General features: G+C 38.4%; 2 protein-coding genes across 2 annotated transcripts; one reads left to right on the top strand and one right to left on the bottom strand.

Annotated features, from left to right (window-relative positions):
* Window positions 1-297: 297 nt before the first annotated feature.
* Window positions 298-4,928, top strand: LOC105442609 (fibropellin-2). Its single transcript, XM_030985758.1, has 5 exons — window positions 298-448; window positions 1,226-1,267; window positions 2,402-2,569; window positions 3,146-3,286; window positions 4,331-4,928. Exons 1-5 carry the CDS (start codon window positions 379-381, stop codon window positions 4,426-4,428), a joined length of 519 nt encoding a protein of 172 aa, XP_030841618.1. The 5' UTR covers window positions 298-378; the 3' UTR covers window positions 4,429-4,928.
* A 2,853-nt stretch (window positions 4,929-7,781) lies between these two features.
* LOC100891817 (aqualysin-1) lies at window positions 7,782-20,015 on the bottom strand. The gene is made up of 9 exons (XM_030985757.1): window positions 19,943-20,015; window positions 18,770-18,886; window positions 18,059-18,199; window positions 17,019-17,145; window positions 15,443-15,549; window positions 13,774-13,915; window positions 10,088-10,272; window positions 8,928-9,099; window positions 7,782-8,368 (listed from the first exon to the last, which is right to left on the bottom strand). Exons 2-9 carry the CDS (start codon window positions 18,881-18,883, stop codon window positions 8,229-8,231), a joined length of 1,128 nt encoding a protein of 375 aa, XP_030841617.1. The 5' UTR covers window positions 18,884-18,886; window positions 19,943-20,015; the 3' UTR covers window positions 7,782-8,228.
* Window positions 20,016-21,568: the final 1,553 nt, after the last annotated feature.

Below are 21,568 nucleotides of genomic sequence, written 5' to 3'. Positions count from 1 at the left end.
ATCTGCTGCTACAAAAAGTGGCATTTGTGTAAACATCTTTCAGAAATTTTGGGCAGAACTTGAAGCAACAAACAAATACAATTTGACTTTAGTGAATCTGTAATTTCTTTATTGATATGAGGAAGCCTCCTACGCAAACGCCAATTTCTAAAGACTCGCACAGTTAAATGTTCGCCCCCGGCGCCAAAAGAAAGTGTAATCGGTGGACGGATGAGCGCGCAGTCGACTGGGCGTGGCACTTTGTCATTGCGTTCCAATTGGTCCTTGTGCACCCCTATAAAGAGTGACCGGTCCTGATGAGTGGAGTAGTTTGTTAAGGTTTGTCGCTTGAAGAAATTACTCTTATGCTTCGCGCTGTGTCAGGAATAAGACATCAAGATGAAGTTTTACCTTGCTTTCGTGGTCGCCGTCATCGGCGTCGGAATGGTAGCCGCCGATGAGAATCTGAGTATGTAACGTTGTTTATCTTTACACCATTCCGTTGTCGTTATATAAAAATGCACATATTCATGTAGCTTGTAAAAATGCTTCGTTTTACCGTAGTTTAGTAATCGAACGGTACTGGACAATTCGTTCCATGTGTCAAAAATATCTGCCTAAATACTTTGGCTAGATTTGAGCAATTTTGCCAGGCATACACAATTCTAATGTATTCACTGCTGAAGAGATGGAAGGAAGTTATTCCTGGTTAGTTTTATTTCAGTTACCCTTTTTGCCATCCTACAGTTAAATAATTTTGGAATACCCATCTTGGATTTGTATGAGATTAATGAATTCCTGTGTGTGTGTGTGTGTGTGTGTGTGTGTGTGTGTGTGTGTGTGGTGTATCTAGCGTTCGAGTCTGACAGGTTTCGGGATAATCCGTATGCTTGGTATGCACTGAGAATCAAGAAAGGGAGAGCTTGGAGTCGCACATTGGGTTGCAGGTTATGGACTGCCTGACTTAAGCGTCTATGTTTGCGTATGCGTGTGAGTTTGTGTACGTGTGAGTTTTTTGTTGTTGTGTGTTTGTGCGAGTTGAAGTAAAGTCGTCTTACTCGCATGTAAATTTTTAACGTAAAATATACTGATTAAAACAAAAAGTCGTAAAGAAGTCTTACAGAAGTAAGATAAGATGCAAATTATGTAGATATTATGTCACCCACCATGTAATAATATATCTATTTCATTTGCCTCATGTGCTGATATTACGATAAAACAGACAACACATTTGATTGAATTTCAGAGAGTAAGCTGCAGATGGCTCTGAAATCAATGCTCAATGAAAGTAAGTATTTGCATCCGCCTGACGGCCTCTTTAAAAACATTTACATTGTCAACTTTTTTAATTACTTACATTATCACTAGGTCTACTTGAAATACCTTTTCAACTCTTTGTTATCGTGTAAGACAAGCTTGTATGTATTTTATTTTACACTCTTCGATTATTGAACTCGTGATTGAGTAAAAGAAAGGGATATACGACACTAATACAAAGTCAACTTTCCCAGAAAACTACATATAATCTTTACTTAGAACGAATGTTTTTGGCTTCTATTTCTCCTTTATTCTTTGTCCCACCACATAAAGGTTAACTCTGTCTTTTTATTTTATTCTCTTCGATTGATTCATTCTGGATTTATTAATGCGGGAAATTTAGGAACAGACAGGAAAACGCCATCCTAGAGACTTCTTGTTAATCGCAATAAAGGAAAATCCAACCTTTAATAGCAAATTGTTCTGAAACAAAGCGGAAAATCAGAAAAGCAGATTGCTGAAAGTTTAAACGAAATCGGGCAGACAATAACAACGTTATTTCTTTAAAAAGTTGTTATCACTATACGTATTGGGCAGGCATGTCAAATTGGCCGTGATGTAGGGACGGATAACTCTCCATTCTGCTTATTTTTTTTGGAGTACCTTGAATAAAATGCCATCTTTGCTATAATTTTGGTAGTATCCCAACTGAGACGGAGCTTATGAGAAAAACATAAATTAATGATATTTTCGTACATGACTAACGGGAGAGATGTTCATGACTATGTCACAATCTACTGCAAGGAACCGACGGCTTCTCTTAAAAGAACTTGGTAATGCGGATAAATACCTTACCGAAGGGCACTAGTGCATCGACTTGGTTTTGAACCAGGGACTTCCCGGTTACAAGACCAACCTACCACTGAGCCATCGAGCCTCCCTAATGTCATACAGCATGGGCAGGGAAATACGAGTAGGTAAGATCAGAGTTTGGCCAATGTGGCTTGACGCTTGGTCACAACATGGCATATACATGCATGTATTATATTTTTGTTGTGTGCTTGCCCCAAAACGCAATTTTCACCATATCGCCAAACTCGAACCGGGTTGGCCAAATTATACATCTAGATGGCTCTGGGTTAAATCGTCTTTTGTATTCTTACAGACGAGGAACTGCAAATGCAAAGTCGCGACACCAAGGGGCGATGCGACTTAGCCACCAACAGTTGCAACAACCATGGTACATGTACTGAAGGCGAAGATAGTAGGCGGACGTACTACTGCAGGTGTGAGACGCCATATCAAGTGGGCGGTCCAGATTCTTCTTGCTATCGTAAGTAGATTACATGTATATAAGGGCAAGTCAAAGCTTCACTCTTGCACATAAAGCTGGGGATTTTTTAAAACCTCTTTTCATGAAATATTGTGACAATATTCATTACAGATAAAGATTACATCTTCTCAGAATGTAAGATTTACGGAGATATAACATAATGCCGCAGTCATTTCATGAAAAGAGGCAAGACAACAATTATTCCACCTACCCAAGGGGTGCACAGGGGCACGTGCTCCCAACCAATTCAATAAAAAGAGAGAAATGAAGAAGAGGTCTCATGGCGCCGATTTTCTTGTTGTTGCTTGTCATAGAATGTTTTCGCCAAAACGACACACAAAAAAACCTAATGACCCTTTTTTTCTTGTCCCCCCCCCCCCCACATCATCCTTGCCAGATAATTCCGGATCTGCCATTCGTAACTTACTATTTACAATATAATCAACTTTTTTGTGATACCTTTCAGACAGCCTCTTTTGAAATTCAGTTTCATGACTCTTCTTTCTCTTCAAGTGTATAAATTAATCTCACACTATATACTCTTCCATACGTCTTTTTTATAAATATTACACACAGCCCGTACATACAACTCTTTTTCCGGGTGCAGCCAAGGAACCAACTACTGTGACGGACACGGCGGGTGTGAGAGTAGCGACGGAGGGTATTCCTGCATGTGCGGAAAAGACTATGAGGGGAACCCAAATGGTGGATGCTCACGTAAGTATAAAGCTGAACAATTATCAACACGATTAACAAGACTTTCGAATAATTAACCGTAGGCCTTGTTCTTAGATGCAGCGGTAAACTGCAGCGGTTAAAAAAATGAATAGGTAAATTTAAGGACGCTCAGGACCTTTGTTGCCCACAGTTGCCATTCATTTGCACGTTAAAAGAAGAGAAACCAGCGACTGTTTTTTTCCTCCAACGGTTTACGGAGTCAGGCCTGTAACTTGGATGTTAGTGAGTGTGGGGAAGGGCGGGATTTTTTGTTGCATTTTTCTGTTTGAAATCAAGTTTTAGGTACAATTTTGAAAAACAAAATCAGTGTTTTTTTTTTCGGTGGCCCTGTCCATCATCTGTTCAAGCGTACGAACATTACAATGGCGGAATAAGTAATGCGAACGTAATGTCTATCTATAGGATATACAATAGGCTATTAACATCGCCCTTGGGTTGATTTCTTGAGAGTCTTTGCGATCGTGTATTAGCAATAGTACATCATTTTAAATATTCCATAAGAAGAATTTTTTTTTTTAAGCTTTGGATTTTGGATCTTATAAAAAGATTGATTTAAAAATAAGCTACAATTCATAGCATAAGCCTGATTGATTAGAGTAGAGTCACATGCCAAAATGATTTAAATAAAAGCAGCTTTTCAACTAGCGCATGTGTCGATCAAGGTACGTTTAAAAAAGGCTTATGACGTGCTGATTCGTGCTGATTCGTGGTGATTCTTTACATCAATTCTAGCAGATAATTATTCTGATAAACAAATGGTTAGGTCGTCGTGATTCACTATTCGAATTAAAAAGGTATTTAACAATTGTAATAAAATCTCAGAAAACACCAAATGTTCACACTGCGAATCGACATGATATATGTACACGTATATCCGTAATACGTAGATACTATTACAAATGGTTGCATATCAATAATTTGTCATCCCTATTTAACAGAAATAGTCAATAATAATCAAGTCAATTTTTGCAAAATTTAACCAAACAACGATAATAAGGAGAATATCTCTGTGCCTTTCCACAGCCATAGCAAAACGTGCCACTGAAGTCGATGACGACGATTTCACTGAACGTAAAAAGGAAATCATGCGACAACTGGCCGAGTTCCTCCAAGAAGAATAAACCATAGCGTACTAAGAGAGATAGCTGTGGCACGAACGCGCCTGAAGCGGTCAAAGGTTATATCATGGTGCGTCGTTCCACTACGGAGAATGTGTGAGGCTCCGTGAAATGACTGGCCAATCACAAGCAACTTCCAGTTACATAACTATCTCTGTTTTGAGATGCCCGCTTTGGAATCAAGAGCATGTAGCTTGCTTAATTTTCGTTTTTTGCCCTCTTCTTCTTCTTCTCCTCCTCCTTGGATTACTTCTTTCATTTTCTTTACCTTACCTTTACATGATTGTTATCATGAATTATGTTCATCGTAATGATAGGGAGTACCTTTAATCGCATTTATAAAGCACCTTTCTTTCATTTGATGTAGACTTAAAATCTGAATATCAATATGCGGTATTATAAGTTGTAGAAATGATAGTCTATTCAATATAATCTTCAACTTTTGATTATTCTAGTCTTCCAGTTGCTGGATTTTATCAAATTAAACGACCTATGAAAGAAAATGCATCGTGTTTATGTGATTTGTATGTTTTGTTTGGTGTATATTTTATTTACTGAAGGATTGTATTTTGATTCCCAAATGTAATGCTATTATATGTCTCACGGCTGTGGCATGGCGGATGTCACAGTTGGGAGGGGGGGGGGGTGTTACACCCACAAATGTAATAACGCCCACAAATGTAATAACACTTTACCCACAAATGTAATAACACCCACAAATGTAATAACACTTTACCCACAAAATTTACCCACAAATGTAATGAATTTGAAGGAATATTTTGTCGAATATGTTCAAAACTAAAACCCTGTAATAAAGCATGGTATAGCGCGCAGTCTTTACTCCGGTTATTTAAAAATTTAAAACATCTTCAAAACAAAGACCCCATAATCCTTTTCCTGTGGAATAACGTTGTTGTTGTTGTTGTTTTAGGCTTAAGGGCGTGTGTCATTCAATTATGAATATTTACGACTTAGTCGAGCGTAGTCTTTCCTCCAGACCCGGTTATTCAAAAGTAAAAAAAAAAAAAAAAAAAAAAAACTTTTTAACTAAGACCCCACCATCTTCCAAACTGAGACCCGGTAATAAAGCATGGGTTTAGAGCGTAGTTTTTCTTCCAGACCCGGTTATTTCAAAACTTTTTAAAAATCTCCAAAACTAAGACCCCATCATCTTATTCCTGTGGAAGAATATGAGTATTGAGCGTAGTCTTTCCTCCAGACCCGCATATTGCTCCAATTGTCTCATTTTCGCTCGTGTGAACATTGCCAGCACAAAACACTGACCTCTACCTCCTGGACGGATCATCGCCCATTCCCATTCACTATACATTACGTACTAAAAGGCTGTATTGTCTGACCGTTCATGAATATTCATGTTTTTGCTAAACTCGGCAAAATGTTTGCTTTTACTAAATGGAAAAATTACGGTGGGGGGGTTGGATGAAATGGACATAATGAACATAGCAGAAGTGATAATTGATAATTCATGCTTCTTATCCTTCGTGTGCTTGACCTATAATCTTACAATCACTTGGCAGACTGAGTCCAAAGTTCGACTTGTTTCACATGTGTATTATAGGCAATGGTGAGCTTGTAACCTATTTTAAAAATTACGGTGGGTGAACTTTCAAAAGTCAATGAGACACTGTGTGCTATATATATGGACCATTTTAACTGATTCGTCAGTTCGTGTGACCGCCGACCAATCATTTATTTGTGACGTGTTGTATCCACATATGTAATAATGTAATTTATTTTTAAATGAAAAAAAAAAGAGGAATAAGATGGTGGGTCTTAGTTTCGAAGATTTTTGTTTAAATTTCTTTGAAATAACCGGGTCTGGAGGAAAGACTACGCTCTATACCTATGCTTTATTACCAGGTCTTAATTTGAAAGATGGAGGGGTCTTAGTTTAAAAGGTTTTTGTTTTTGTTTTGTTTTGTTTTGTTTTGTTTCTTGTTTTTTTAAACTTTTGAATAACCGTGTCTGGAGGAAAGACTACGCTTAATACTCATGTACTAATTGAATGACACACGTCCTTAAGACTAAAACAACAACAACAACAGTTCTTCCACAGGAATAAGATGATGGGGTCTTAGTTTTGAAGATTTTTTAAAAAGTTTTGAAATAACCGGGTCTGGAAGAAAAACTACGCTTTAAACCCATGCTTTATTACCTGGTCTTAGTTTGAAAGATGGTGGGGTCTTAGTTTATTTTTTTTTATTTTTTTTTTTTTTTTTTTTTACTTTTGAATAACCGGGTCTGGAGGGAAGACTACGCTCGATTCTCATGTTATTACACAGGAAAAGGATTATGGGGTCTTAGTTTTGAAGATTTTTTAAATTTTTGAAATAACCGGGTCTGGAGTAAAGACTGCGCGCTATACCCATGAATTATTAAAAAACTTGAATTCGGCGTAAATATTCACAATTGAATGACACACGCCCTTAAAACTAAAACAACAACAACAACAACAACAACGCCTTATTACAGGGTTTCGACAAATTCGACAAATTCGACAAAATATCCCTTCAAATTTATTACATTTGTGGGTAAAGTCATTATTACATTTGTGGGTGATTCAAAATTATTACATTTGTGGGTAAAGTGGTTACTACATTTGTGGGTGAAATTATTACATTTGTGGGTAAAGTGTTATTACATTTGTGGGTAAAGTATTATTACATTTGTGGGTAAAATGTTATTACATTTGTGGGCGTTATTACATGTGTGGGTGTAACAGGGGGCTTCTTTCTCTATCTCTCTCTTCCCTTCTCTCTTCTCTCTCTCTCTCTCCCTTCTCTCTTCTCTCTCTCTCTCTCTCTCTCTCTCTCTCTCTCGCTTTCTCTCTTTCTTCCTCTTGCTTCCTTTCTCTCTTTCTCTCTCCATTTGTTTCTCTCCTTTTCTTTCTCGCTCCCTCTCTCTCTCTCTCTCTCTTTATCTCTCTTTATCTCTCTCTTTCTCTCTCCCTCCCTCTCTCTCTCTCTTTGCATTAATCTTTTTTTTTTTTTTTTTTTTTTACTCTACTATGTAATTTATTCAATATCAATCTCAAATTAGCTTTCAGATCGCCACAATCACGAAAGACGTTTTTGCCCGCATTTTAACCTCGCCAGCAGAGATGGGCGGACACTAATTGATACATGACATATTACGCAATCCGAAAGTGGTTTCTAAAAGACATAAAATTGGGTTCTAAAATTGTTCTCGAGTTGATTTTGCGAAAATCTTAGCGATCATGTTATATCAACAAAACAAAGAAATAATAAAAATATCATCATCAACAACGAACAACAACAACAAAAACAGAGAGACATACACACACGACAAACAAATTCTAAAGTGACAACATAAAATGTGCATTAAAATTGAATTTATTACAGTTAGTGAAAGGTGTGCACTTATTTAGTCACACCGCGAAACCGTTTCCAAACCGATTCCAAAGCAACCTATGTTTGGTTATTAGGGGGTAATATGTAATTTGGTTCGTGTGATGTTGGTCTTGTCGGTGTGACTGTATGGGGTATTATACCTCAGTCATGCCGATAAAAACCGACTGCAAACTGATTCCAAAGCGACCTACTTGGGACCGTTAGGGTAATACATCATTTGTTTAATAGGCCTGGGGGTGTTTCACAAAGCCTATTTTCAATGACAAATGACAAAAGTCAGTGACAAATCTGCTGATGACCAATCAAAGCAAGGATTTCAGTAGCTTATAACAAAAACTGTCATTTGTCACTGATGACAAGTTTTGTGAAACACTCTCCTGGTGTCGGTTTTGTTCGTCTGAGACTGCGGTATTAGTTGGTGTAGAGGAGTAGGTTTGGAGAGAGAGACTTGACGTCGCTAATCTTGTCGGTGGAAGCATTGTTGAGCAGGGCACTGGAGATGGCGGACGGGGAAGCGGTGGGGGCATCTTGAAGCATCAGGGCGATCACACCTAAAGTAGGAGGGAGGAAGGGATAAAGGAACGATTAGATATGGAGGGAGAGAGGGAGAGAGACAGAGAGAACGAGAGAGAGAGAGAGCGATACAAATAGAAATTGAGTGAGAGAGAGAGAGAGATATAGGAGAGAGGAGAGGAGAGGGAGAGAGAGAGAGAGTTGTGTGTTTGTGTGTATGTGTGTGTGTGGGGGGGGGGGGGGGGGGGGGGGGAGGGGGTTGTAAAATGCCGTTACGTTTTTTAAATCAGTATGTTCCATTGAGTCTTTTCTGCTGCTTAAATTTAAGTAGGAACGAACTCATGCCATCATCCAGGGGTTCTTTTCCAGAGACATTCCAGAGGACATTTCGTTAATCTTATTTTTGAGAAGAAAAAAAAATCGCAGAAGCGAGTTACTTCTGCCCTTCTTCGGTTTTTTCTCCATTATACAGACCGTGTAACATTCCTAACCGTCACATCATCCCGGTATCCATCAATATGTCTTTCATCCCGCATTGCCCGGAAAAGAATTGGTATTATATCGAAAGTATACCGCAGGGAAAGTTCAGTTAGTTACCTGAGACGTGTGGGCAGGCCATGGAGGTACCGCTGATGGTATTGGTGGCATCGTCGGAGCGAATCCAGGTGGAGGTGATGTCTACACCGGGAGCCCAGATGTCCACGCAGGAGCCGTAGCAGGAGAAATAAGCACGGGCGTCATTGATGTCGGTGGCTCCAACGGTCACGGCCTGCATGGGGGATAAACAAAATAGGTGTATCGTGTATGTGCGTCATATGACGCGTTTTGACGCGTTTCAGACCAAGCTTTGTCTGAACCTTTGTCTGAAACGCATCGAAACGCGTCATATGACGCACATAAACCTAGGTTTGTCGACAAAACTCCTTTGTGAATTCGGGCCTATAGAGGTTTTGCACCGAAATGGGAATGCCGACCGTTCATTACTGTATAGGGTTGCGGTTTTGAAATTTTCAAACAAAACTATCTTGATAATCAAACAAGCGATTGGCTTGTAACAGTCATGGGATTCCTGACTGACCCAAAGGTTAATAATCACTATTGAAGCATGAGCTCAATCAATAATCTAGACCAAGGAACTGAATTTTTTACTCGCACAGTATTTTTAAAACACCAACAAGATTGCACTGCAAACGAGTACCTCAGTTCAACTCCTTAGCACTACATCCTCACTTTATATGAGTCCTGCTGAGTATCATCGTAGAAGTAGTTAACCCAATGCAACCTATATTTGGAAAATGGTTGAGCACTTAGAAACTTCGAGAACTTTAAATATGCCGAATACTCTGAAATTTCGTCTATACTTTGGCATCTTAAAGGCATGGTTTAACAATGTTAAATCTGAGATGCATGGCCCTACATGTTATCAGTGTCTGTGATATGGTGTAATATTGAAGCTCTAAAAAAATTGCGCTACAAAATGATCAAAAAGTGCCTCAAAAAAGTAAAGATCTTTTAGTGACCGGTTTTACCATACTCGTTTTCCTCAATAGACTGTAGTTATATGAAAGCTGTTAGGCAAACGCAAAATTTAGTTTCGATTTCCAATCATAAATATTATTCAGACGGGCGATCGGCTTGTAAAGTCATTGGGTTCCTGACTGACCTAAAGGTTAATAATTATCATTGAGGCATGAGCTAAATCCAAGATTTTGTTTCAGAATCTGAGACAAAGTTACCGGGTCCCTTTAAATTCTTACGTAGCCGGAGCGAGCTGGTGAGTAGTTGCAGGAGTTGTCGTCGCTGTTTCCAGCGGCTACAGAGACCACGAAGCCGTTGCGGTAGAGAGTTCGGACAGCCTGATCGATCAGGAGAGATCCACCGCCTCCAAGAGACATGGATACAACGGCCGGTTTGCTGCCGTATGTGGCAACGTAGTTCATACCTGTCAAATTAGATAATAATTATAATAGTAATAATGATAATAATGATGACAACGACGATGATGATGATGATGATAATAGTAATAATAATAATAATGGTAATGATAATAAGAATGATAATAATGAAAATGATAATACTCTCAAATAAAGATAGAGAGAACGTGGAATGTCAAAGCAGAGGTGACTCCAGTAAATATTGGACACACATGCATGGTGAAGAAGAAGAACGAAGGTCTCATCACCAAGAACTCCTTGAATCTACACGTCTACGACCCGCAGAACTCGCAGAAGGTAGCTCTGATAAGCACAACGAGACTCTAAAGTCCTACTGCACTACGTATAGCTACTTGCGCCCTCTATATATCAAACAATGCCTAATCGGTGTCTGTTGGTCCCCCATGATCCTCTTTTTCTTATGTTAATTGAGAGCTGATTTGATGAGATAACCACCTGTCAGTGACCTTGCAGGAAGGTCAACCCCGTCCAAACCAGTGCATACGGGCTTTAAAGGAAAACACTCGGACAGTAGAACGTTAGAATATGATATGAAGGTGCATTTAATAACACTTGGTGCTTTCTGTCAAAGCAATTGAAAGTGTTTTTGGAAAAAAGACGGACTTAATCTTTTTTGTGTGGAATGATAATATCAATAATAACAACAAAACCAACAACAACATTAATAATATAAACTGCCTGTAGAGGACTCTTTTCCAGAATTTTCATTAGGCTACAGATTACGGGGCTCACAACGCGTAAAGCCCCAGTCCCATATAAAGCCGGACCAGCACGGACGAGCACGGACCACTCCGGACCATCCCGGACCATGGTCTGGGGTGATCCGGGATGGTCCGGGATGTTTTGTTCAAAAAAGTGTGATGCTTTAAAAGCTACAGTCCCATATACGTCCCGGACCGTCCCGGACCATACCGGACCCCATCCGGGGTGATCCGGGATTCGGTCCGTGTTGACACCGTGTTGGCACCGGGGTGGTCCTGGATGGTCCTGGATGGTCCTGGATGGTCCTGGGCGGTCAATAACTCACTCCCGGACTGCCACGGATCAACACGGACCGCCCCGGCGCCACTACGGATGACCCCGGACCCAGCACGGTGGCTACACGGATCACCCCGGATCAAACTATTGTCCCGGACCGTCCCGGACCACCCCGGCAGTTTTTGACCGTCAAAAACATCCGGGGTCGACTCCCGGACCGCCCAGGACCATCCAGGACCGTCCAGGACCATCCAGGACCATCCAGGACCACCCCGGTGCCAACACGGTGTCAACACGGACCGAATCCCGGATCACCCCGGATGGGGTCCGGGATGGTCCGGGACGGTCCGGGACGTATATGGGACTGTAGCTTTAGGAATCGTTTACCTACCGGTTTAATATACCCATTTACCATAATCGGATGGAAAGTCTTTATAGTAAAGTCGTCTTTGTATTCAAATATTCTTGTCATCGAAATACAATCGAAGTTGATGCAGTCAAAGTTTACTCGGATTTGAAGGACGGAGCATCCACCTATTTTAATTTTCTTCGTGAATTAGTCAAATATTTATTTGAATTGAATTTCAGAAATGAATAAAATGTACAGATACCTTATCCTGTGAATGAAAGGGCGAGTCCACCCCATAAATAATTTACTTTCAATTGAAGCAAACAAAATCAGACAAACCGACCTGATTTTTCTGCTTCTTTGGGAAGTAAATTATTTTTGGAGTGGACTTGCACTTTAACGTTGTCACACCGGTGCACGCAAGGTGTTATTTCGATTGCGTTATATGATTGCGCTAAGCAAGCCTACGGTGAAAGCGATTGGCCTATATAACTAGTAATTCAAATCAGTATCTTCTCCTTTCATTTTTCATTCCATGTTATATCCGTGCCACCCTCACTTAATGCGCCAAAGACCGCGCAAGTTGTTGACGCAGTCTTGCGTTATCAAAATGACCCCTCGCGTGCATTCGGGATTTTGCAGTAGACGGACAACCAACAATATCGTTGGACCTTCAAAAACTTGTCACATATGAAAACGTTGTATCATCCGCTCAATCTGACTTGCGTGCATAGAACAAATAAGCATTTTCTCATGAAAAAGTGAAGTTTTCTAAAAATGTGCGTTTCTTTCCAGCATTGGGGCGCCCGGAAGTCACTCTGGTAACATTTCATAAAGTATAATATAAAAAGACCATATGCAAATTTTCTGTACTTTTGTCGGAAAAAATACATTCATCCAGCACAATGTCGTCTCTTTTTGAGTTGGAGAAGAGCAATTAGCGAGTTTCAATCACACTTTGGCCGCTCTCGCAAGCTCTCACTCGTTTCACTGTAGTCAAGCGACTTTGGGACAAGCGGTTAATGAAAATACTAATCGTTAGCTTTCTTCTGGTATTAAACTTGTTTTGATTAATTATGTCGGAATAAAGGAAACAAAAAGGCTTGACCAATAACTTATCAGCGTCTTTATTGACCTTTTGACCTTGATTTCCCTGATGCAAGCGCACTAATGACGTCATCCTCGCTAAATCGGTGTCTTTTATCGTAAAATGCTACACTTTCACAATGTTTATACATCTTTTTTAATTATTAGTAAGATATAACATATTTTGTCTGTTATTACTGCAGTTTTGGGTTTTATTTAATGAGTAATTTTAAAATAAGAGCCATTTTACTGTTTTAATTTACAGGATCGTACCATTAAAGTCGCAGGGTAGAAAGATGCATTTTTCCAACCGCGCCAAATTTAATTTTACGTTCCGACATTCTCTTAAATAGGTTCGTGTTGTTAAGAATCCACTGCTTTCTGCTCCATTAAACGTCCACATGCGGAGTCGTTTATCAACTAAATTATTCAAATTTATGGATGCTTCCTTCCTAGGTGTTTGTGTTGTTGAAGCATTTCATTCACCTGCTATCATTCTTTGTACTCCAATTGCCAGAACGCAAATTACATTTTGGTTTTATAGTTTCATCGGAGTCATTTATCAACTAAATTATTCAAATTTATGAATGCTTCCTCCCCAGGTGTTTGTGGTGTTTATGCATTTCATTCACCTTTTTTTATTCTTTGTACTCCAATTGTTAGAATACAAAATGCATTTTGGTTTTAAAGTTTCATGCAATCAGTAAGTCAATAAAAGAGTATGTTCTGCACAATAAAAACAAAGTGTGTCCCCACTGCACAATGTAATGTGTCCCCTCATTTTGTAATAGTTAATTTACCCATTCACATAATTAAACTACCTGCCCGATAAAGCCAGTGGCCCGTGACCCCTGTGCACTCAACACCGTGTGGGCGTCAGTTTGTGGTCAACTTCTTTTATGAGACAAATACAAGCAAACGTTTCCATATGAAGGCCCACGAGACAAATATGTTGATTATTTAGGCCTTCTGAAAGTTTGCCAGACCAACATTGCCGGTCTCGTGGACTGCCGGTCTTGTGGGTCGTCAGTCTCATGGGTTATCGGTTTAATGGACTGTACCTATGTGCATTTACCGTCAACGATGCTGCTGTAAGAGCCGGATCCAAGGCAGCTGAGAACACGGACGCCGAACAGGTTGGCGTTCTTGGCTACTCCGTATTCGTTACCTCCAACGGTGCCGGCACAGTGAGTTCCGTGTCCGTTACAGTCAACACCCTACGAATAAACCCCGAAAAACAAACAAAACCAAACAAACATAAAATGCAAAAAAAAATAAAGTAACACTGACAACAACATAGCAGGAAATGAATTGAGTATTTGCTTCACTTTATTGTTATTTTGCCCATTAATCTACAAGATTTCCAAAGTGTGAGGAAGGTATAAAGCAAGATATTCTTAGCATGATGTTCTGTTTTCCAGCACGACCAGGGCATCGCCATTTTAATGATAACGTGATGTACTATGCGAAGTAGTTTATCAAGTAAATATGTTCAAATGGCTGGATGCCTCCTTCCCACGTGTGTGTGGTGATGAAGAATTCCAGTCACCGGCTATTATTTTAGTTACGCAATAACTAGAACAAAAATTGCATAAACAATTTGCTGCTCTTTTGAGTTGAAGGTTTTGCATATTAAAACGAAATAGATTTTTCTACTGATATATTTCAGTATTTAAAAATAAATGAGTAACAATTTGTTCCCTTGTTTATATATTTTTTCACCAAATACAATTTTCACCTTCTCAGCTGTGATTGTGCCTCGTTGAACAGTAAAGGTTTAGTTATTGAACTAAAAAGTATTTCCAACTAGAGCCGGGTGTATGATACATGTACAAGTTCGCCTGGTACATGTACGTCACATTATCAAGAAAATTGTTGCGCCCATATCATGCTTAAAGGCATTGCATCATACCAAGTATATCTTCATTTATATATCTCTAATATACATTCTCGTGAGGAATATTTTACATCATTAGGCAGGAATAAATCTCATCTTTCAGCATACCTATACAAATTCTTTGGGGCGATGTTTCATTGAAAATTAATTATTGAAGGTCGCTTAACATCCGTTAGAATATCTAAACTCTTAGAATTATAATACCATGGGATAGGGTTAAAGGGTAGAGAAGATTTTAGCCCGTTCTTGTGAACGCTTGCATCTTGATTTCATGGCATTCTTGTTTCGAACAAAAGGTGTTGGTTCTCTTATGACCCTGAATGCGATTTTGATATATTCCTAAAATGTAATAGATAACTATATTAATCTCAATTAGAATTATTAAAAAAAAGGATAGAAATTTTACAAGTGATTAAAAAAGACATTGAAATTTCGTCTCCAAAATGTTATTAATGCAAAGACAATTAAAAATAATGAACCGGTGTAGCTAGGAACACGGGAGTACGTGCCCCCTCCCGATTGGAAAGAGGATAGGAGAGAGAGAAAGAGAGATATAGATAGAGAGAGAGAGAGTGAGAGAGAGAAAGAGAGAAGAGAGAGAGAGAGAGAGAGAAAGAGAGAGAGAGAGAGAGAGGGAGAGAAAGGGAGACTGAACTAAGGTGAAACAAAATTATAAAACGCCTTCTCCCAAACACAATCTCCTTTATTCTGTAGAATTTTTCTAACGCATTCCACCCACCCAATACTTTCCATGCCCCCGCCCCAATCGAAAGCAGCCCCCTCCCCTCAGAGACTTGACCCATGCTACGCCACTGTGTATAGAATAGGCCTATTAAAGGTAACTTACATCGCCATCGAGAGCATCGTAGAAGATGGAACCACGACCTCCGAAGTCGTTGTGGGTGTTCCAGATACCGGTGTCGACGACGTAGACGTTGACGTTGGATCCGTCGTCTGTTTTACGAGTAAAGATGTGACTTTGAATTAGTAAAGGGAAATTCACCAAAAACCATAATATTACTATGTAACTAAGTTTTAAGGACTTGCCCATGCTTTTTTAAGAATATCCACTTAGGTCAATGATGTTCTGTAACTGTTTATCATTTCCAGTTCTTCAATTTTTTTCTTAGGGCTTACGTAATACATTGTTTGATCTCGATTACTGAATTCATTTGCAGTTTGTACATGATTAAACTTAAAGGAAAATAAATAAAAACTAGAAATCGTATCCGATCGATTACTTAGAAATCATATCCAACTTATATATAAGTGTTGTCGTCTTCAAGCATGGTCTATGTTCCAAGTCACCAAACTGTTGATTACGAAGTACGGGGTACGTGTAGTCTGCTGGAACAGACTCGAACTTGACACTTAAACACAATTCCATAAAGTCTTGAGATGAGCCCAGTTCTGGTTGTGTCAGGAGCAGCTTAAGTACAGGGCCAAGACCGTGCATTTGTCACAGTCTCTTAGATCAGACACTCTATTACGCACTACGTTTGAGAAGGGTTTGTGCCTGCAAACTATATAATAGGCTAGGGTAGCCTACATGTTTCTGCTACATCTAACGTCCTTTGGCAAGACATTAAAGATAAACTTGAGTTCTGGTAATGCGATTGCACTGTGAAAGAAAAGGTGTGGAATGGATCCGAAAAGTTGATCATATAGCATGTAAGTAATGTTGTGTAATGCAAGGTTCTGGAGTAATCAAAATCATCATAAATTTGGCAGAGTCTTGGTAAAGTAACAATCACTTACACAGAAAGATGTATATGGGACAACACACATGGTGTCGGGGCTAGTACTACCCTGATTTCCTTATCTTTCTATGCTCATTACTCAGCCAGTATACATTTTCTTCCAAAGATGTTTTGCGCATGACGTTTATTTGTTATCTTGAACATTCAGTGTAAGTTTCGTTAGATTCTATGAGAATTCATTTTCTTTTTTTCCAGAACTCAAGTTTATCTTTAATCTACATTTGATAAACTTTACCCGGATGAGGTGACTAGGTGCCCGGCAAATTTGATTACTTGACATGCTCGAGCGCCATAATAGCAGTCGTGCTATCGGTGTGATACTGATATAGTAGTAGGGACCTATAGGAGTGTCAAGTGTGATATAAAGTGGTGAGCGCTATTCCCTCATCATTATGGTTATTTCATGCAAACAAATAAATGTATTGAAACTGGGGCCCGTTTCATAAAACTTGTTATCTATAACAAATGCTAAATTTCTATGACAAATTTGCTCTCAGCCAATCAGATGCCATGATTTGAGTAGCTTATAACAGTAGCTTGTAACAGTAGCTTGTAACAGTAGCTTATAACAGTAGCTTATAACAGTAGCTTGTAGCTTGTTATTGATATCAAATTTTATGAAACAAGGCCCTGGCAGAATCAACAATAAACTGGATAGCTTACTGCTTGGGTTGTAGTTGTTATCAAGAGGAAGGGACCTCTGGTCAATACGGTCAAGACCCCATGTGACGGCCTGAGTGCGGACAACACCATCCTCTTCAACTGTTACGATGTCGTCGAAGCGACGAACCTAGAGGGTAAAGACGGACCAATCAATCAGTGATGTCATTTTGTATGTTAGAAGAAGAAAACAAAAATCAAAAACTTGTCCGGCACTACGTCAGAGTAGTTTTGTCGATTCAACTAATTTGAAATTCCAATACGTATAGAGATTAGAATTTGAAGAAAAAAAATCATTATTTTGTTATCCGATTTCGTTCAACCTTGCACCATTATGGTTCTCCGATTTTCTGCTTTCTTTTTGAGTAGTTTGTAATTAGAAGTAAGAGTGGAGCGCCAATAGTGTCATATGAGACAGACATGAGCTTGCTTCCCCTGACATGAAATAAAGTGTTTATTTTTCATTCATACCCCTTTTTCCATTAATGGAGGTCGTCTTAAAGGGCTGGCGGGATCCCCAAAATGATATTCCCACGAAAAATTTTCATATCAGGAAATATTTCTTCTAACTCTTACCCACCCTCCTCCCTCTCATCCCAAATCCGAGAGCATATAGAAGGATTCCCGAAATCATGTTGATCCCGGAGGGGGGAAATCCCATCTCTTTCTGACCATCCTTGATCAAATCCTGAAATGTTGTACTTTTTGACGGAATGATTTACTTCAAATATGTTGAAAAAAGCATGGATAAAACAGTATCAAAACATCACAGGGACACCAACAATGGCCCGTATTTACTACAAATTTAAACATGACGCTCGGTTTAGGCTGTTTTTCAAATTATGGTTAAACAAAAAAAAGTTAGAATGAGTTCAAAGTTTTGCATTTGTTAAATTTGACTTTAGACACTGGATCGGGTTTAACGGAATTTGTTGAATATGGAGCAACGTATTCAAGATCATGATTAGGACGATTTACTCAAAGTAAAATATTGGATTATATCTGTGTTTTAAAAAAATTTACATTGAGGTGTGAATACTTACAAAGTCGACGGCTTCATCGCTGAGCTCCACAGAGAGAGCCCTGACGGCACTGAAGGTCTTGAGAACCTTGCCGAGTCTGAAGCGACGAGTATTCAGAGCCTTCTGAAGACGATCAGCAACCTGGCCAACATCGACCTCATCCTGCAGGCCGTGTCAAGGAAAACGTGGTAATGATGTCAAGGTAAATAATCCTCCAAAATGTGTATTATGATAGTTATTTCGTTTCAATTCTTTTCAATTTATCCATTTGCGTTGTTTAACGAGGTAAGTAGCACTGTCAAGTAAACGACATATTGTCATACTATTGTTTTTTAAATAATGATTGGATCAAGTATTGGAATTCCCTAATAACAAGATAAAATACATTTTAAAAAGCCGCGGTTTACCACCTCAAGCATTTCTGAATGACGTAGATCTAAACTGGTAAAACCAACATGGTACTTTGAGATAGTAATCTGGTTTTAGTTTTGATGAAACAGGTGTTCAATTTTCCACCAAGATTAAGATAATGTATTATTTCAATGGAGTTTAAGTCCATAACCAGTGCATACAAAATTGAAGAAGGAGGAGGAGAAGAAGAAGAAGATGAAGAAGGAGAGGATGAAGAAGAAGAAGAAAAAAGAAGATGATGATGATGATGAAGAAGAAGAAGAGAAAGGACCCGGAAAAGAAGAAATAAAAACCTCTTCAAAATCAAGAATTCCTTTTTACCTTGAGAGCAACGACATAGCGGTTTTGGATCTTCTCTGAAGCAGTATTGTACGAGGCAAGCCCGAAAGCTGAGACGGCCAGACAGGCCAAGAGGCAAATAGTGAAAGCACGCATATTCTGGTGAAAAAAAGATTTAAGAAAAATAATCTAGAAAGATGACTAACTATATGATTCAATAAATTCCTTATTTTATCGGTAGAACATTAAAACCGGCAGTGCCGATATCCACATGACCACAATAAATTCAAGGTCCGTTCACGTAAGCAGTATGACGACTTTATAACTCTTTATTTCAAATGATAGTAGGATGATCAGTGTAAACATGGATTTAGCTCCTTTCTTTGTCCTTTTCTGTTATTATTGATTCAAAGACATCAATCGAATAACAGTAGAATCAAGACAGAATAAGAGGAGAAAAAAGTATTATGAAACATTCAAAACGATAAAAAAGATTGAATATGTAGCAAATAACATGTATACATATAAAATAGAAAGCAGTTTTAAACATAAGTTATTACAAATCAAAACCTCACTTACGAAAATGTTGACACTTCATTTTTGCCCCTCGGTCCTCTATTTCTGTATTAGTACTTTTATAAGCGTTAAAGCATTGAAAATTGGGGGATATAGCCTGAAATTTACGAACGTATTTCAATAAATGAAACAAGTAGGTTACAAATGTATTGTCTTGATAACCAAATACTGTATCAACGTATTACTTTTTTAGTAGCGCATTTTGGAATGACACATCAAAAAGCATTGCTTTCGCGAAATTGTTTCCACATTAACAAATGTTTTGATAAACAATGAACATCCGAAATAATTGAAAAAGTGCCCTGCAATCAACAAAAAGCAAATTTCAGGTGTCTTGCATTGAATTTAGATTGCAAAAAAGGATGGTCGACGGGAATATAATTTTTGTGAAAAATTGAAAATAATTGCTAGATGTTTTAAATCTAATTAAAATGATGCAAGGCAATATCCCTTAAATATATACCAACAAGAATTGATACAATTGGAAATCCATAATTTAGATTAAAACTCTTAATATATTATAGATACGCAATAATTCACTCTTAAACAGTCACATACTACACCAACTGTTCATTTTTAAAGTAGAAATGTCACGTAAAATAAAAGTAAAACATAATCAAGAACTGTATAGGTACTTACAATGATCTGGTAATTTCGATCCGTTTATATTGACTGAAACTGGAACGATAATGTGAAATGACGAAATGTCCCGAAATTTATACTTTTGAGTTTTTAGGTTTAGGACATGTGGTCAATAGAATCCTTAAATAAATAAGATAGCATCCTTATATAAAAAACATTGTTTAGATTAGGATTCATTGACGCACATAGATATAAACCGCCGGAACCACTGAGGTGGTTATTTTGATGTAGGTCTAGATATCGGGTTTGGAATAAGAATCAGATGTTTAAATTCTCACCAAACTTAAGATGATTAATTATAAGGCTCTTAGCTAGGTTTATTGACTCCCTGTTTGTAAAATCTAGCTAGCGGGTGGTCATTCTATTATTTTCGTATTCACATAATCATATATGGACGAACTGTGCAAGTAAAACGATTATTGCAAGCGGGTATGTAATAAAAGAAATGTTTTTCTTTGTTTTCTAAGCAAGTTAAGGCTACAAACGTATATATGCAATGACTTGTTAGACCATATACACAAACATATATTTTGACGAAATTAGTTCACACAAAGTTTGCTTTATTTTCTTGGTTAACCCATGTTCTACGGGAACCGACTGTTGTCTCTATTAAGTCGAGGGTAAACAAGATAAATCAATGAGTAAATCGGTCAACTTTCTTTCTTAAGATGTATGTTGCAAGACTTGCATCATACCAAATATGTTTTAAAGGTACTACTGTATGTCCCATTTGCAGGCCAAAAATGCAAAGGTTACATTTCAACGGCATTTGAAAGATAATGCTAATTTAGAACTTCCCTCAAAGCGAAATGGCTTGAAAATGTCGTTAATGGGAAAATAACGAACATTAGTTGTCAAATCGAGTTTAGGGATTGCAATAATTGTAGTAATAGTCTGATTTCCAGACCCTTGTACTGAATGGTCGTACGTTTTGTGCTGCGCAAAGATTCAATCAGTTTAATTTTGGCCATGACAAGAAGTGGTTTATTGATGTAGACAGTCACTCAATAATATCTGACAGTGAAGTCTAGAAAGTAAACGGGTTTCCTTGCATAATTTGAATAATAGGACACTGCGAACATTTCAATTTCACAGATAGGACATACGTGACATATTCATAACTCCTGCAAAGTTCTCCAGAATTTGACGTTGGTTGCAAATGGGACATAGTACCTTTAAGGTTTTTGTTGCAAGACTTGCATCATAACAAATATGTTTAAAGGTAAAGTTGAGAATACCGGCCATGCGATTTCATTATTGAGAAAGAAACCGGAAGCAACTAGGAAAGGTTGATTATGTCTTACAAAAGAATATGTGTATATTGGGACGTTTTTGAATTATCAAAATGAAAGTGTTGACTAAACCAAGCTGAAAATCACAAGCACTGGTCACATAGATAGATGGGTGGACTAAACTCACTTATTGTCATATCATTTTAATACTTGCCGTTGGGTCTTCAACCAGTTCGTCTACTATGTAGCTACCCAATTAGTAGGCTATATTCCCATAAGGTTAACATCCAGCCCGTCTACTATCCTCATGGTCTAATAATTATTTCGTCTATTTTTCATTTGGTCTATTGACCATGTATTAGCTATTAGTCATTTGGTATAATTTACATAT

Source organism: Strongylocentrotus purpuratus, unplaced genomic scaffold (genome assembly GCF_000002235.5).
Source record: "Strongylocentrotus purpuratus isolate Spur 01 unplaced genomic scaffold, Spur_5.0 spur5_scaffold_15, whole genome shotgun sequence".
NCBI classification, from domain to species: Eukaryota; Metazoa; Echinodermata; class Echinoidea; order Camarodonta; family Strongylocentrotidae; genus Strongylocentrotus; species Strongylocentrotus purpuratus.
This window is presented reverse-complemented; position numbering and strand designations above follow the sequence as displayed.

Excerpts from the sequence above, each read along its gene's own strand:
- LOC105442609 (XM_030985758.1), top strand. The coding sequence starts at position 379 with ATGAAGTTTTACCTTGCTTTCGTGGTCGCCGTCATCGGCGTCGGAATG. Across the intron at positions 1,268-2,401 it reads GAAATCAATGCTCAATGAAA|ACGAGGAACTGCAAATGCAA; the intron begins GTAAGTATTTGC and ends GTATTCTTACAG. Across the intron at positions 2,570-3,145 it reads TCCAGATTCTTCTTGCTATC|CCCGTACATACAACTCTTTT; the intron begins GTAAGTAGATTA and ends TATTACACACAG.
- LOC100891817 (XM_030985757.1), bottom strand. The coding sequence starts at position 18,883 with ATGCGTGCTTTCACTATTTGCCTCTTGGCCTGTCTGGCCGTCTCAGCT. Across the intron at positions 9,100-10,087 it reads CACCAGCTCGCTCCGGCTAC|GCCGTGACCGTTGGAGCCAC; the intron begins GTAAGAATTTAA and ends TCCCCCATGCAG. Across the intron at positions 8,369-8,927 it reads GGCCTGCCCACACGTCTCAG|GTGTGATCGCCCTGATGCTT; the intron begins GTAACTAACTGA and ends CTCCTACTTTAG.